At 41.0% G+C, this 16613-nt stretch overlaps 1 protein-coding gene across 3 annotated transcripts; it reads left to right on the plus strand.

The window, feature by feature from the left end:
* The first annotated feature begins 570 nt into the window (after nt 1-570).
* Nucleotides 571-15367, plus strand: LOC105933673 (ras association domain-containing protein 1). Of its 3 annotated transcripts, XM_036151502.1 has the most exons (8): nt 578-798; nt 2097-2443; nt 4028-4152; nt 10881-11077; nt 13419-13523; nt 13653-13938; nt 14029-14144; nt 14257-15367. In XM_036151502.1, the coding sequence occupies exons 2-8, from the start codon at nt 2133-2135 to the stop codon at nt 14401-14403; spliced, it is 1287 nt and encodes a 428-aa protein (XP_036007395.1). In that variant the 5' UTR covers nt 578-798; nt 2097-2132; the 3' UTR covers nt 14404-15367. The 3 variants fall into 3 exon arrangements, with proteins under 3 accessions (XP_012728760.2, XP_036007395.1, XP_036007396.1); XM_012873306.3 differs by lacking the exon at nt 10881-11077 and having other exon boundaries at nt 571-798; nt 2097-2451; XM_036151503.1 differs by lacking the exons at nt 578-798; nt 2097-2443; nt 4028-4152 and adding an exon at nt 10539-10672.
* Nucleotides 15368-16613: the final 1246 nt, after the last annotated feature.

Consider the following 16613-nt stretch of genomic DNA (forward strand, 5'->3'; position numbering starts at 1 on the left):
CTTTTTTATTATTATTATTTCTTAATAATCTTACTCAAACAAAGGAGAAAGTGATGCTTTTGTAATAACGCTTCAGGGGAACTTTCTTAATTTCCTTCGGGGACTTCAACCTATGCACAACTCGGAGCTGTTGGCTCATTCATTAGGTTAACACTCTATGTAGTCATTAGACTTTACCCCCTCTGGGTGCTGAATGGCTGACATTTTTGCAGGGGGGGGGGTCAAATCATCGGCAAGCCTTCGGAAAATATATTTGCATGTATAACTGATCGCAGATTCGTCTTATTTGCATGTGTTTTTGAAGTTTTTTTGTTCTGCTGCCTCTGCAAATAAAACCTCAGTGTGTTCCTCCTGAGACCGAAGGTTTGAGGGGTTGGGGACTTTGTCCGCCCACTCAGCTGCTCTCCAGACACGGCAGCACCCCCCCACCCACCCACCCACCCCTACGTGAAGACATTCCGGATGTCGGTGCGGCTCAGTCTCATCTTTCACTCGGGCTTTTTTTTTTTTTCACCCGCTTCCTCCTTCGGCAGCTCAGGCCGACTGAAAAGTGATGTTCTGCTGAGGCTGAGCTCCGCACGTCTCTCCTCCGCGCTCCGCTCGCTGCTGCCGCCGCTGCCGGTGATGGTCGGCCGGTTCCCGGAGATGTAGCCGAGGCTGCGCTGCTCCGGAGCCTGGACCCAGTCCGACGATTCTGCGGAAAGTTTTGGCTCTCCTCCTCCTCCTCCTCGTCCTCCTCGGATGGAAGAAGTTTTGAGACAAAGCGACCACAACGGGGTGGTTTTCTCCTCTGTTCTGGTAAGTCGCACATTCAGCTCCTGCTCCACTTTTACCCACTTAAACAAGTAGAACATAAAGGCTAAAGGTTACAGTTTTTGTTTCTTAAAGGACTCATAAAAACAACCTTATTTTATTGTGTTACTTCTTTTTTTTAATGTACGATAATGTTTTTTATAGTCACAAGACTAAATGAAGGTGAACTGTTCCTGTGTTTTTCTTAATAAACTTTCTTAATATGTAAGAAACACGACAAAAAAAGAAACGATGCCTTCCCGACTTTTTATAAATAGCCTGTTAAAGATTTTTTAAAAAAAATAAAAATCCTTATAATAAATGTATTGTTTATATCACTTTAATTAGGGGGAAAATACATTAAGGAATATTTGTTTTTATGAATATGCTCTGGACTATTATCGCTACCCTTTGCAATCCTGTCAAATAAATATAACAGAGGCTATTTCTTAAATTATTTTATATATACACTACCAATGAAAAGGCTGGTCTCACATTTGTCATTCAATGGCTTTTCCTGTTTTATATGACTTGTTTTATATTAAATTGTAAATATATTGTATAGACATCAAAACGTTGACTAAAGTATATAGAATTATATCAAACACAAAACTGTGAAATTAAAACATCTTATACGTTTTTGATTTTTTAAAATACCCCCCCCCCCCCCCCCTTTTGTTTTGATTGCTGCTTTGGTCACTCGTGGCCTTCTCGCGATGAGCTTCATGAGGTTTTCTCCTGAAATGGTTTTCCCGCAGTTTTGAAGGAGTTCCCAGAGGTAATAATAAAAACAAAGACAAACCTTTGAATAAGAAATGTCAAAACCTTTGACTGGTAGTGTAACTACTTTTTAAAAAAAAATTAACAATTAATAACTTTTTGTTTTAAACTGTGACCTACACACAAGACCCGGGTCTCTTTGCCTCTCTTCAAAATAGGAAAAATACAAAGAACACCCCACTGAAGATGAAGAAGAGGCTTGTTGATTTTCCTTAGAACGTAAAAAAATAAATTGAAACTGACAAGCAAGCCTGGACGAGGACTGGTTCTGGTCCACATCATCGCTTTTTGCACATAAGAAATAGGAAAGATTTTTTATTTCTGATTCGCTTTGTCTTGTTTTTGTTTGAGTAACTCAGGATGAACGTCACCATTACAAAAAGTAGTGTTTCCACTTTGGTTAAAAGATGGAAGTTCATTTATTTTACATTGGGTAAAATGATCTGTCTATTTAATGTTCCTAGCAGCATTCCTACAGAGTTTACTCCAGGTTACACTCTTTTACATTTTCCCCCCTCTCTCAGTGACGATGTCGGGAGCCCAGCTCTGACGGTTTCGTGATGTCTTGGGGGGAGTTCATCGAGCTCCGTGACCTGAACTCCAGCGGAGACCACATAGCACTCGCGGGCCCGCATTCGCCATGCTCGCCCCCGCGCCTGGAGAGGACGAACGCGTTGAGGATCAGCCCGGGGAAGGTGCCCGACCTGCTGAGCCGCGCGGGCATCATCCGGGTCCTGAGCAGCTCCCAGGACCCCCAGTTCGTGGAGGAGAGAGGAGAGGGACACAACTTCCAACCCTGCAGCCACGCTCAGCCAACGTGGTGCGACCTGTGCGGTGACTTCATCTGGGGCCTCTACAAGCAGAGCCTGCGGTGTGTCAGTGAGTCGATTCAGCGTCTTTGCCGCGCGCGTTTCTGTGCCTCCGTACGCTTCCGCGCGGTCAGGGAGAGCAATGAAGGCAAATATCATGTGTGGCAGAAAGCTAACGCCGCTCATCCCCACTAGGAAATAGTGGCAGCATCATGCTGCGGGATGCTGTCCGTGGCTAGGGTGGGGGAGGCTGGTTGGGCTTGATAGGAAGCTGAAGTTTGTTTGAAGTTGTGCCTGGTGTATGCCCGCACAAGGACAGCAAAGACCGAGTTACTTCAACAGCGAGAAATGCAACCAGTGCTGCAGGTTTGGCGTTAAATGACCCTCGGCACTATCCGTCCTGGTGTTTAATGCCATGCCCGCAACGGATCACGCTTCTTACAGGCATGCAACACACCATGCGTGGTGGGAAGACCGGCACAGTAGATTACCCTGAGCACGTCATCCCGACGGTGAAACTACGCTGGTGGCGGCATCACGCTATCGAGTGCGTCACACCAGCAGGGTCCGGGAAGCTATTTTAAGCGACAATGTGTCTATGATGTACGTCTGTGTGTTCGGAAACCACAAAGACAGAGAAGATGAGAGCTACTCACAGAAGCATCCCGCCAGTTCTGCAGACCATGCAGGCTACATGCTTGTTTTGCTTATAATATTTATTATTATTAATACCGGTTTAAAAGCAAACGCTTCTAGCACACTACGACTGCCTGGGCGGTTTTCTTGCTGTGGTCATAATCAAAGCTGCAAAGATCGGTTTCCCTCATTGGTCACTGAGCTTCGTTGAATGATCCTTTCAGTCACCTGAAGAGAAGAAAAGCGGCTGTAGTTTGCGCTCTACGTCAAGTGTTTTTTTTTTTTTTTTCCCCAGTGTCCTGTCTAGCAATGTGGCAATAAGAATTGATGTCTTAATGCCAAATAGAGCTCGACAGATTTTGCTTTCACAAGTGGAGCAGTACGGCTTTCGCCATAATGCTCCGCTTGATTTGTGCGTGTAAATAGCTTTATTGTGATTCCTGCAGGGAGAATTTCAAATTATATGGACACTACAATGGGAAAGTAGGAGAGTAAAGGAAGAACAAGAAGAGAAAAAAAAAAGAAAGAGAAGAGGTGAAAGAAAGAAGTGATAAAAGGAAGAGAATGATAAAACGTCCTCTGTCTGCTCCATCACCTGGAAAGAGACGCAAAAAGAACAGCACAACCAACAGACATAAAGCAACAGATACAATCGTGTAACACCTTGATACCATTGCTAAATCATATGTATTATTATTTAAGCTGACATGTGTAATGTGATACCTAAAAAAGAAAGAAAAAGAAAATAAATAAATAAATTATAGCCTTTCTGTATATAAGTGAACATTTAATAACTGGGACCCAGCACCTGTGTTTTTTTTTTTTTTTAACCTGTCATCTAAATACAAGCCCCAGCTAATCAATTTCCAGCTCCTACAGTTGTTGTAACTGCTGCAGCTGCAGTAAAAGAAGATCATCCATTTATAAGCATTTTTAGTGTGTATTTTTATTTATTTATTTATCTTTAGTTGTGTCTCTGCTCTAAACCCAGCACCTTTCTGAATGTGCAGACTGCAGATTCACGTGCCACTACCGCTGCCGTGCCCTGATCCGGCTGGACTGCAGCTGGGAGCGAGGCTCTGCGGCGGACCTCACGGCCGTTGTCGAGCACACCATAGAGACAGACACCAATGTGGTAAGGCCCCTATTGTGTTTGGCTGCGATGACTTACTAAGCATGGTTGTTGGAAGCGGACGCTCGTCCACAGGCGGAACAGGAGCCCTAGTAGGCGCTGTTTCTTCCTATTCATGGCTGTTAAATCAGGACTTCTCCATAAGCCTCTTTTAGTGCAGGTTGCTTAGAACCGACGGGCTTTTACAAGCAAAAAACCGGAACCTGTGCATTAAAAAGCTTCCTTACCTGGCTTAACCACAGGTCATCTAATGTTGTTTTGAATTGCCAGAGTGTTTTGCTCAAGCCTGATTTGCGATAAACAGCAGCAGCTTTGGAAAGAGAAGTCAGGTGATTCAAAGGGGAAGTTTGTTACCAAACGCTGTTTTGTGCAAAAAAAAAAAAAAAAAATCCGGGTCGGTTCAGTTCAATCACTGGAACACGTATCTGCGCGGAAAAGCTTGAGTGTTGGACGCCTCATTTCCAGAAAAGCTGAGCCGCAGGAAAAAGGTGGACAACAGCACGCTCGTTTGCACATTTTTGTTTCCTATATAAGAAAACGAAAGAGTAAATACGGTGTTCGTGTTTTGAATGTCTGAAGACGCTGCTGCACACGGTGACTTCTTAGTTCGCTTGAAGAGTGTTTTGGAAACTACCGGCAATCTGACTTTTTCTATTCATGTTTTCCATCCATTACATCATCTCTTCTCTGTTATATGTTTGGCCACATCTTCTATTTAATTTCTGCTGTTGTTAAACACAAAAATGAACAGATATTCACCGTGAATGTGAATAAGACATCATATACCCATTCCTATTTCTTTTTGCATTTTTATTCTTATTTTTCTCTTTTTCTTTGATCCACTGTGTATATGAAGATTCACTGTATATAACTGATGCACCTTTCCTACTTTTGCACCTTCTCTTATGAGCCGATGTGGCAAGTGAATTTCTCCAATTTGAGATCAATAAAGCCTATCTTATCTCTTATCTTATATCTTTTTACAGATAAAGTCGTCTGTTTTAGACCATTTTTGTTCTACGACACAAATAAACCAGCAAAGAAAAGGCAGCAAAAGTAATTGAAATGTATGAAAAGTATGACATTTCTGTTCTTAGAAGGCCTTAGAAGGCCTTTAAGTAAGTAAGTAGATTTTATCCATATAGCAGGTTTCACAGGCCAAAACCATAAAGTGCCCTACAGTAAAAACAAGTATAAAAAACACAGATGAAGATATCAAAGATAAGGTAAAAGCAGCACAAATGTAACATCGAACGGCATAAAACCAGTTAAAAGCCAGTCTGACTAAACGAGTCTTGAAAAGCTTCCTAAAAGAATCAACAGAATCAACACGGCGCAAAGATGCAGGACACAACCTTTAGGCCCCCGCCCCAGCTCAGGAGGATTTATCCCCTCTTCTCCTCGCACCACCTGCAGCCTTTGACCCGAAAATCTCAAACTGCGAGGAGAGCTCTATGGCTCCAGAATGTCGGAGATGTAGGCTGCTAAAAATGTGTGTGGTAGATTGAATTAAAACATTATACATTAGCGCATTCAGCCCTGCAACTCTGACTCATGTCATCTATCACTTGTTTAGATGTGGCCTACCTCATATTACAGAGCATGGACATGGATGTCTAGGTGCAGCACATCACATTACCTGACTTCCAGGTTCACACTAGGTGGCACCCAAGTGTTTCCTGAATAGTCATCTACATGTGTTTTTTTTTTTCCAACTTCAGTTTCAGCCAGCTTCTCAACTGGAGAAGAAACGATAAAAAGCAAAAAAAAAAAAAATACTGCCAGGGTAGAATACCTTTAGCCCTATTGGTTCTGCTCAGTTGCTAAGTAAATTGGTGTGGAGGCTGTGTTGTTTCAATTAAAAAAAACTTGAAACATTCTTCAAAATTATTTTTATTAATAGTAGCAGTAGTAGGATTCCAAATGATATAAGCTCTTGAAAGGTCAGAAGCCGCTGTGGCGCTTAGGTCTGCTTATTTTATTTCGAGGGAAAACTGTATGATAACTTTTAGAGAATAAAAATAGTTTTTTGTGGATCTGTTTTAATATTAGACTCAGACTTAGACAACTTTATTGTCATTTTGTATATACAGGGTGCATACAGAACGAAATTTTGTTGCTTACGAAAGTGTAATGAGCGTGCAGTTGGAATAAGATAACATTAAAATATAAAGTGCAGTGATCAAAATGTAGGCTCAGAGATAATGGTGCTTTGTTATTAATAAAGATTAATAAAGATAATATTGTTTTATTTGGTAATTATGAAGGAAGGAAATATAGATGTGAAAGGTATAATAGATGGGGTAAAGGTGGAAAGAGCAGATGAAATTAAATTCTTGGAGCTGATTGTTGACTATAAAATCTGCTGGAAACCTCACAGAAAATATGTTCAGACTAAACGCAATTCTTAGTAAACAAAACATTTTCTAAATTATCAAGCATTATACATTTTCTACTGTTCACTGATCTTCCCAGACCTGAGTTATTGTGTAGAAGTCTGGGCTACCACCCACAGGGCGTCACTCAAACTGCTCTAAACGCTTCAGAAAAAGGATGGTTCAAAAGGCTTGGCTGTCACCGCCACACTAATCCGTTATTCTTCATTCTTGCTGCTTAAATTCTCAGATCTGGTAGAATTTGGAATATCACAGTTAACGTATGAAGCCAGACATAAAACGGCTACCAAACAGCATCCACAAACTGTTTGTTGAGAGAGAGTGTGGGCATAATTTGCATAATTACAGGGAGAACCTAAACTTATGTGCTCGAATCAACACGAGGACAATGTGCATTTCAATAAGTGAGGTGAAGGCCAGGAACAAACTCAGAGTCAAATTAAAGCAAATGTTTAGGAAAAGGTTTAAACTGGATTTCTTAAATAGATGTGAGCTGAGAGAAGAACAGTGAACACACCAATGGGTGCTTTATTTACTCATTGATTTATTTACTTACTTAACACTTTGAGTAGTATGGACCCAAAAATAAAGCAGGAATCAGGAAGATTGTTGGTGCTCATAAATATAAAAAGAAGAAGGGGTATGAATAAAAAAGTTTCACTTCTTCAAACAACTTTTTTCCTTTTGAGACATAATCACAAAATCATACATATAATTAGATATATATCATAATTTATACATTATATTTGTATGTGTAAATTCCATTGAATCATTGAATGAAGCATTCATTGTTCATACTATACTTAATCTCTTTAATCATGTTCTTATCGACATGCCTGGACTATTGTTTTGTTTTGTTATCCTCACAATATGAAACCCTTGACTACTAAAAGAATGAACACTAAAATGTGCATTACTACTGCTTTTACTTAAAACAAAATGCAGCAGTTTGTCCGTCTGCTGCCAAAGTAACACTGATTATTGGGGAGCGAGGGAAAATGTTGTTGCCCCACTTCAGCCTCTGGCATCTAATTGAAAGGACTTTAATCCATAACGTCTCGGCCCGGGCGTTCCCATTTAGAGAAATTCCTGGATTTTTTTTGTCAGCAACTATTCATATTCTTAGTCCAGTATGGCTGAAACAAATTGTTTAAACATTGCCTTAAAACTTTTCAAGACTTATTATAAAGAAATTTGATATTGATAATTTTTTTTAAATGTTTAAAATTTTGCTTTAAAAGGCAGCTAATGGTTTTGTTCTAAGCTTGTTGGGAATATTGTAGCAATAAGTCGCAGGTTTTTTTGGGCTTTCGGGTGATTTTTGCCTGAAAGTAGTTTGGGGTGACATCCATAAAGTTGTTACGTTATGGATGTCACGAGGATGTGAGATGAGAAGTAGCTATGGGAAAGTAACTTCTTGTTAGGGCCATAACATTTTTTAAACTGTTTACAGTAACTATGGAACGACATGTGGTTAATTTAGGCTGTTTCGCTTCACGTTTTAAACGTCAGACCAAAAGATTACCATCTTCCCCGAGTCGACTGCATTCAAAAACTTTGAGGTTGGCTTTCTGGCCAGGAGATGTTATTAGCTTTTAGTGGACTTTGGTAATAATAATTAGTGATAAACGTTATTTAAAATAAAAAATTAGACATAATGCACGAAAATTGATGAGGTTTCTCTGGCTTCTTAAGCTGAAAATGCTGCTTTGATTCTTTTGCTGCTGAAACTTAAAAAGGAACTCTGCTTTTCTGACTTCCTTCTTTAAATCCTAAATCTTTATTCCTTTTCTTCACAATACTTCTCCTTTACTAACTGCAAAGTGCTACATTTTAGATCTAGCATCTTGGGAGTTGTAGGTCGGAGGTCCAGTGCTTCTTTTTCAACAGAATTATAATTATTATTTTTTTTTTCATCCTTCTCAAGCTTGGTTTGAATCTAAAATTGTGTAACAACAGGGCTGGTGTAAAAAAAAAAAATTGGTGGTGTGCATTTTTTAAATTCTGGGTTATTTAACTCTAACTGGTCATCAGGCTGTGTGTGGTGTAACCATGGTAACTGCCCCCATCACGTGACATTCAGGAGGAGGGTGAGGAGGCGGAGGATGGAGCAGCAGCAGAATACCTCCTCTGTGAGAGGACGTTCAAACTTTTGTGTTAATTCAATCTGACATTACGAGTCAGGAGGGGAAAATGCAAGTAAAATGAATACATTTAAAATGGTTGGCTAATTAAAAAAAATCTGCATAATTTTTTTGGTTTTATATCAAAGTTAAGTACAACGGTTGGTATTTTTATATTGTGTTATGTTGTATTTAATTATTTTCCTTCTAGAATTGTATTTAGTTATTTAATAGACAAGGCTAATTAGTCATCTCTTTGTGTTTATATTAATTGTTTATTTCAGAAACTTGTTTTAAAAGGGTTACACAAAGATATTGAAGGAGTTTATTTCTTTTTTCTGATATTTATGGTTTACAGCTAATGGAACCAAAATTTTACATGTTTATGTTTAATTTGAATATTGTAAAGACCAATAAAAAAACGATGCTTAACACTAAAATGTTGGCCTACTGAAAAATATGGCCATGTACTGTATAGTATGCGTTTGCTCTTTTTGCATGAATTACTGCATCAGTGCAGCGTGGTACGGAGGTGATGAACCTGTGGTACTGCTGAGGAGATAAGGAAGCCCAGGTTGCTTTAATAGCACCCTTCATGTCTGCATCGCTGGCTCTGGTGTCTCTCATGTTCTTCTTGAAAATACTTAATGAATCGTAAAATTAGTTTCAGTCTATAAAGAAGGTTTTTGACCAGTGAGCAACAGTGCTTGTCCTCCGCCTGGTCAAAACGCTTCAAACATCTCCGGTTCTACAGTGACTTAACTCAAGAAGCGTGACAGTTCTAGCTCAAGTCCTGGAAACATCAACGTGTTCTGGCTCTAGAAGCTCTGGGTCTGGCCACACTCCACGTTCTGTGATTCTCCCTCCAACTCCTGACTGGGCTTTCCTTCACAAAGCTGCAGTTATGTCTGGTGCTTGTATGCAGTTTTCCACATTTTTTCCTTCCACTAAACCTCACCCTAAAATATTCTTGGACACAGCACTTTGTAGCCAGCTTCTCTAGCAACTACCTTTTGTGGAGGGTGCCAAATGGTTGTGTAGTAGACACAAACATAACACAACATTTCTGCTTTATTTTTATTTTTTTAATTGACTTTATGTAATGTTAAATTTTTTTAACATTTTGTTTACAAAAGCTGTAACGATGCCATAATCATCTAAACCAGGGGTCACCAACATGGTGCCCGCGGGCACCAGGTAGCCCCCAAGAACCATATGTGGTGCCCCCAAGCCTGTTCAAAGAAATAGCACAACCCTCCAGTGAGCTGCTTTTAAAATGCTATTTCATTCAGTTGCACTTCCTTTCTTCTTAAAACTTGTATTTACATAGATTTAAAAATAACAATAGCAATAAAAGCATGTTTATATTATTTAAAATAAAGCAAAGGTCAGTACAGGTAGCCCTTTGTATGACACAGAACCGATGAAGTAGCTCTCCATTTAAAATAGGCTGGTGATCCCTGATCTAAACTAACGTAGACGAACGCTTGAAATAACAATTTCAGCCTCACTATTTGATCTGAAGTGCTTAAAAACAAATAAACCCCAAAGTGATGTTCTGGTTCACTGCTATTGTTGACACATCACTCGCTCTGTCTGCGCCTTTGATGCGGGGACACGGGTTCGAACCCCGGCTGCGTCACGAAAGACAAGGCAGGCGAAGAAACTCTATCACAAACTATCTGTGCAAAGTGCGACGGCTTCGCAGAGCTCGTTCACTCTCTGAGATTGCTGGTGCCGAAAAAAAGTCGCATCTGCGGGCAGAGAGGGGTGGAGTGCAGGCTCTGGCATTTCCGTCCAATCGCGACCCTCCTCGGCGTTTTGTGTATTTCTGAACTGGAAACCAACGGTCTGGGTGGGGACTCGGCCGAGGAGGAGGGGGGGAGGAAGGAAGGAAGCACGGCAAGGCGGGGCGGAGAGCTGCCATACATCCTGTTTCACACACATTGGAAACGTGGCCGGTAGTTGAGAGACACAAGAGAGGAAGAGGGAGGGGAAAACCGGGTGAGGCTGCGCGGTTTGTTGTGAAGGACTCATAGCGACTGTTCAATCGTGCGCGAGACAACCGTTGAAGCTAGCTTACAGTTACCGGTCATTTAGCCGAGGCGCTTCTCTTTAGCTAAGTTGTCGCTGCCAAATCAGAACCTCGTTCCCGAAGTGTTGACAAAAGAAGTTTAAAGTTTAGTTTTGATCGTTTTTTTTGCTCTCGAAGCGATAAGAAGCATGGCAAGCGAGGCGAACAGTTCGGAAAAGACCCCCTCCTTCGAGATGACATGGGGCAGCTCCACCAGCAGCGGCTACTGCAGCGAGGAGGACTCCGACTCCGAGTTCGAGCAGTACTTCACCGCCCGGACATCCTTCTTCCCCAAAACCCCAAAGCCCAACGTTACCGATAACAACGTTAAGAAGGTGAGACGGGAAGAAAAGCAGCTGTGAATAAAAATCAGATAAGGCGTGATAAAAGTTTAGTGAAAGGGGAAGTGGGAGCAGCTGACAGGGTTGGGTGGTTAACTCTCGCGTTATTTCGCTCCTATTTCTTCTTTTTTTTTTCCTACACAAATAAACAACTTAGTTCGTGTTTAACACGGTAAACAAAAATGTGCACATTTCTACACTGTTTCTACCTTTTAAGAATCATATGATAAGTTAGCTCCAGGGAACTCCAGCAGGCGTGACCCTTGCCGAACAAGTTTCCTGCTTAAGGGTGGAGTTTTGCTTCCTCTATTTTCTGGTTTCCGCACCCGAAAACCTTTTTTTTAATTATTATTTTCAACTCATTTTTAATCTCAATAAACGTTTGGGCAACGCACGCTTAAATACGAGCTGCTTTCTCTTTCGTTGTTACAGTTCCAGGCCCACAGAAGGATTCCCGTTGAAATCCTCCCAGATGTTATGATCTTGTGACGCAGATTTGCGTCTCAAGTTTCCAGCCCAACACCCACCATTCATTGGCGCCTCGTCTTTCGGGTTTTCTTTGACAAATTTCTCAATTCTAAGTGACTCACGGAATATCTTAGTTTTGATCAGTATCTCTCTCTTTTAGTCACACGCCCGCACCGGGGTGTCGGATTTCTTTTTTCCCCTGAGAAACAAAGGTAGTTTACAGTAGACATAATCCTGTACATCATCTTGCCTGGCAGAAGCCTTGTTTTATGTTGTTGTGTAAACCCGGTCTTTGTTTGTGTGACACTCCTTATGCAGGCATGTGGAGGCACGGTTTTTACGTGTGTGTTCCTTAAAACCTGCTATGTTGCAAAATGTTAGTTCCCATTGACTCATTGATTTATTGACTCAGTAGCAGCACATTAACTCTCAATCCTCCATGCTCCATCTAAGGATCGGGGGCTATTGATCCTTAGCTTGACATTGATCTATGTGCTGCACGTATCTGTCATTTCTTCCAGGATGTCTTTTTTAAAAATAAATAAATCAGAAAGTTGGTTTTGAAATTAGAAGGTCCAGATAGAGATACACCGATTAGTCAGCCACAGACTCATTTGAGTTTTAATTAATCAGCAGGTCAAACACTGAAAAATCAGAATTTCTTTCTCTCTGAGAAGTGCTAAAAACTCTCACTATTTTCTGTGTATAAATGCATCTGCCGCAAGCATGCATTTTGATGTACATTTTTATAAAGGCCGGCTTGAAAAAAGTATGTAATCATGTAATTTTTGCAGAACTTTCTTTCCCCCATTAAAATTAATCTTAATCTTAATCAGCAGGTCGAATCTCAAAGAAATCAGCATTGATCAAGAAAAGCATCATGGGCGCATTTCAGATATTTCGGCTTAACTTTTCTGAAGTTCTCAGTTCTTACTACGGCTTAGTAAATGGTGAATAGTCTGATTAGAAGGCGTGTGTGCTGCAGGACGGGGCCAAATTAGGTTACTGGTCATCTATGTGCCAGAGGCCAAATGTGCATGACTGCAACATGACTGTAGGTGTGTGGTTTGTTAGGCAGCTGACCTAATAGGATGTGGCTTTGAAACAAGGGATAGCTTTGTCTCTCTCGCTTGTGGGAGTCTGAAGTTGGTGGGGGAGCTATTTTTACATGAATACCAAGCTGAGGAATGCAATGCCGTTGGTTGCAGTCATTACACAGCTGCAACTTATTCCCCTCTTCCTTCTTCCTCATCCTCCCTTCCTCCTCCCTTTAGGCCTACGCAGAGGGATCAGAAGGGTTAAGCAGGCCCCATCAGGGCTGACATCATTGCGTTTGCATGTGCTGCGTTGTCAGGAAGTTGAGTCTGATGCAACTTGTGTGAACCTTTAGGGAAAAGAAATCAGAACTCATTAAGAGTCCAAACAACAAGTATGGAGAAGGATGTTTAGGTCTAATAGGGCGTCTTTGACTCTTTGTCAGAGCATATGCAAAACGGATTTATCTTTAGAAACAAATGTTCAAACATTTTGTGCTATTTTAAAAATGACACTCTTATTCATGCCGAACAAATGGCAGCTTGTGTCAGGAGCTGTAGATATAATAATGAGTAAAATCAATGAAACATGCTTATGTAGATTACTAATAACCACTTTTTGAAGTGGCATGTGAAAATATTTTTTAGACACCCAATTTTTTTTTTTTTTTTCCAAATTGTTCCGCTTATATATATTTATTTAATTTTTGGGGATTCAACTAGAAAAAAGGATATGTGTATTTATTTATTTAGTTTGTAATAAAATGCACCTATTGGAGAGAAACACCGCCACCTGGTGCTTCAGGAAAGTAACGCTTTATTGTCTTTTCCAGGATGAACAGATTGAGTCTGGAAAACAGGAGCTGACCACTGCTGAAATTCTGCAGAAAGTGAGGGAATACAACTCCCAGATCAATAGCAATCTGTTCATGAACATGGTGAGTAGTTGCCGTTTAGACCTAGTCAACTGTTGTCAACCTAGACAACAGTTTGAGCCGAAAACCTTTTTTTTTTTTTTGTATTTTTTGATGTCACGTTTTGTATAATATATTTTTTTTCTCAAACAGAACAAGGATGGTTCCTACACCGGTTTCGTGAAGGTACAATTCAAACTAGCACGGCCTGTGTCGGTTCCAGCGCCAAAGAAAGGAGGTCCTGATGCTGGAGGGAGGCGAGCCAGCGGGGTGAAGCGTCGCACCTCCTTCTACCTCCCGAAGGACGCCTCCAAGCATTTGCACATAAGTTCCCGAACATCTGCTCGCGAGGTCATCGAGGCTTTGCTGAAAAAGTTCACTGTGGTAGACAATCCCGGCAAGTTTGCACTGTTTGAGCGCAGCGAGCGCCACGACCAAGGTATTGGTTCTTTCTAAAAAAACAAAAAGGTACAAATGAGAAATTTGATCGTATTTTGATACTTAAAAAAAACTCCTCTGCCTCTATCAGTATATCTCCGCAAGCTTCCCGATGACGAGCGGCCCCTCCGTTTACGCCTGAGTGCCGGGCCGAACGAGAAGGTCCTCAGCTTTGTTCTGAAAGAAAATGAAACTGGTGAAGTGAATGTAAGTGAAGCGTCCACACAGAGAGCCACATCAAAGCTATACCTACCGTTCCCTCTGGACTTAATGAATCTTACCATGTCCTTTTTATGTGCTCGTCCCTCCTCTTTTGCAGTGGCATGCTTTCTCCATGCCCGAGCTGAAGAACTTCCTGCTCATCCTGCAGCGTGAAGAGGAGGAGCACGTCAAGCAGATCGTGCAGCGATACACCGTGGCTCGCACCAAGATGCTGGAGGCGCTGTCCGGCTCGACCCCGGGCTGAAACCGCTCTGCGCTCGGGGTTTTCGATGCGCAGCTCCCCACCGGTCGATCGTGACCGGTCGCGGCTGCACGCAAAGATCCCGGAGAAGACGTCATGGAAAAAAAAAAAAACACCTCTTGGATGAACGAGAGAGTGAGATAGGGCGCAAGACTATGAGAGCGAAAGAGCTAGCGCGTATGTTCGTGTGAAATGATGCGAGAGATGAGAAGTGCCTTACACCTGGAGAGTCTGTGCCTGAGAGAATGAGTTGAGAGGACTGAAGACTGGCAGACGGGACAGGGGTTGTGATATTCTACACCTAACGGGTGCCATCTGATTATTCTGTGCCTCAGCTATCAGACTTCAGCTTAGATAAGACTTTTTTTTATATATTTATATTTCGGCTATTTTTGTGAAAACCTGTCAAATGGTAATACCATACTTTAACCGAGTCTGTTTTAAAATACAGAAAACTAAATGGACGTGTTTTTAAAGCAAAAATGCTTTGACCCTTTAGGTTCATTTTCATTTCAGACGTTCCCAAAAATCTTAGATCGTTATTCTTTATAAAATGTCCCATTTCTATAGCTGAAAGGTATTTAGGATTTTCACGGCACCCAAGTCCAACGTGCTGCCATGTCCACTCTACACCCCCGATGGGTACAACTCTTTGCTCAGCGGTCACTTTGTGAGTATGACTGAGGTATGGACATTTGTATGCGATTATGAATGTCAGAGAGCTGTGTCGCAAGTCACTCTAGGTGACTGGATTCGTGAATGACTGTTGCCATGTTTGTCTTTTAACTGGACACTGCTTATCATCTTTTATATTCGTGTTTATTTTTCTTTCTTTCTGTTAATCACCTAAATGTTTGTCTTCTGTTTTTCTTCCACTTTTCCGGCAGTCTATGCACAGTTTTAAATGTAGCAGTCTTATGAATGTGTGGAGGGTGTACACAGCGTTTAATAAAAAAAATTAAAAGTGTATTGGCTTTTTTTTAAGTGAAGTTTTTTTTTTTTTTTGTATAGCACATTTCAGCAACAAGGCGTTTCAAAGTGCTATACATAATGAAAACATAAAAACATCAAACACATCTAAACGGATACAGGTTGTGAGACTAGTAGCAAACATGAAATTGTATCAGGTGAAAACACCAATACACACCAAATTTGTTGGTCAAAAGTAAATCTAAACAGGTGGGTTTTCAGTCTTGATTTGAAGAAATTCAGTTTTTCGACTGATTTGCGGTTTTCTGGACGTTTGGTCCAGATTGGTGGCCCATAGAAGCTCAATATGGCTTCTCAATGCCTGGTTCTGGGTAAGCAGAGCAGAACAGAAGACCTGAGTGGTCTGGGGGGTTGATACAGCAACAACACATCTTTAATGTATGTTGGTGCTAAGCCGCTGATTTATAGACTGACAGAAGTATTTTAAAGCCTATTTTCTGAGCTACAGGGAGCCACTGTAAGGACTTTAGAAAACACTGAAGGTTCAGGTCTGAGTCCATCACTTCACCTGCATCCCTAGTTTATAGTTGTAATAACTGAAGCTGCGTGCTGACTCTAGTTCGTTCCTCTTTAGGTCCAACGGTAACTTCAGTTTTGTTTCTTTTCAGGCGGAGAGAGTTTTAACACATCAATGCATTAATTTGGTCTAAGCATCCGTTCAGTGCGTGGATGTGTCACCTGGTGACATCATGTCGAGCTGTGTATAATCTGCGTAGGTATGGTTACTAATTTTGTTTCTTGTAACTTCAGCTATTGGGAGCATATACACATCAAATAGAAGGGGCCGATTGAACCTTGGTGTACCCCACATGTGACGATTAAAGATTAAATTAATACATTTATAGTTAAACACAGAGGGTTAAGGGAGTGTGTAAAATGTTGAAATGGTGTACTGAGAGGTGGGATGCTAATTCTGCTTTTTGTATATTTAGTTTGATATGACGAGGCACAAGAATCAACATGATCTAGCATTATTATACGTGGCTGTAAAATCGCAAGGGATTTTTGGAAGTTTTCAACGGACTCTGAAGCATTCAGGTTGTCAGAGATGGAGCCTGGTTGTCTTTTTTCTTGATTAGATTTTCAGAAAAAAAAAGATATTCTTGAAAAGCAGATGGCTAATCTCAACGGTGACTTTCTTGGTTGAATAAAGGTTTAATAAAAACAAAACAGAAAACTAAGCATAACATTGTTCTATAGTTGGCAAACTGAAACTACACCTT

This window comes from Fundulus heteroclitus, chromosome 20, assembly GCF_011125445.2.
Source record: "Fundulus heteroclitus isolate FHET01 chromosome 20, MU-UCD_Fhet_4.1, whole genome shotgun sequence".
NCBI classification, from domain to species: Eukaryota; Metazoa; Chordata; class Actinopteri; order Cyprinodontiformes; family Fundulidae; genus Fundulus; species Fundulus heteroclitus.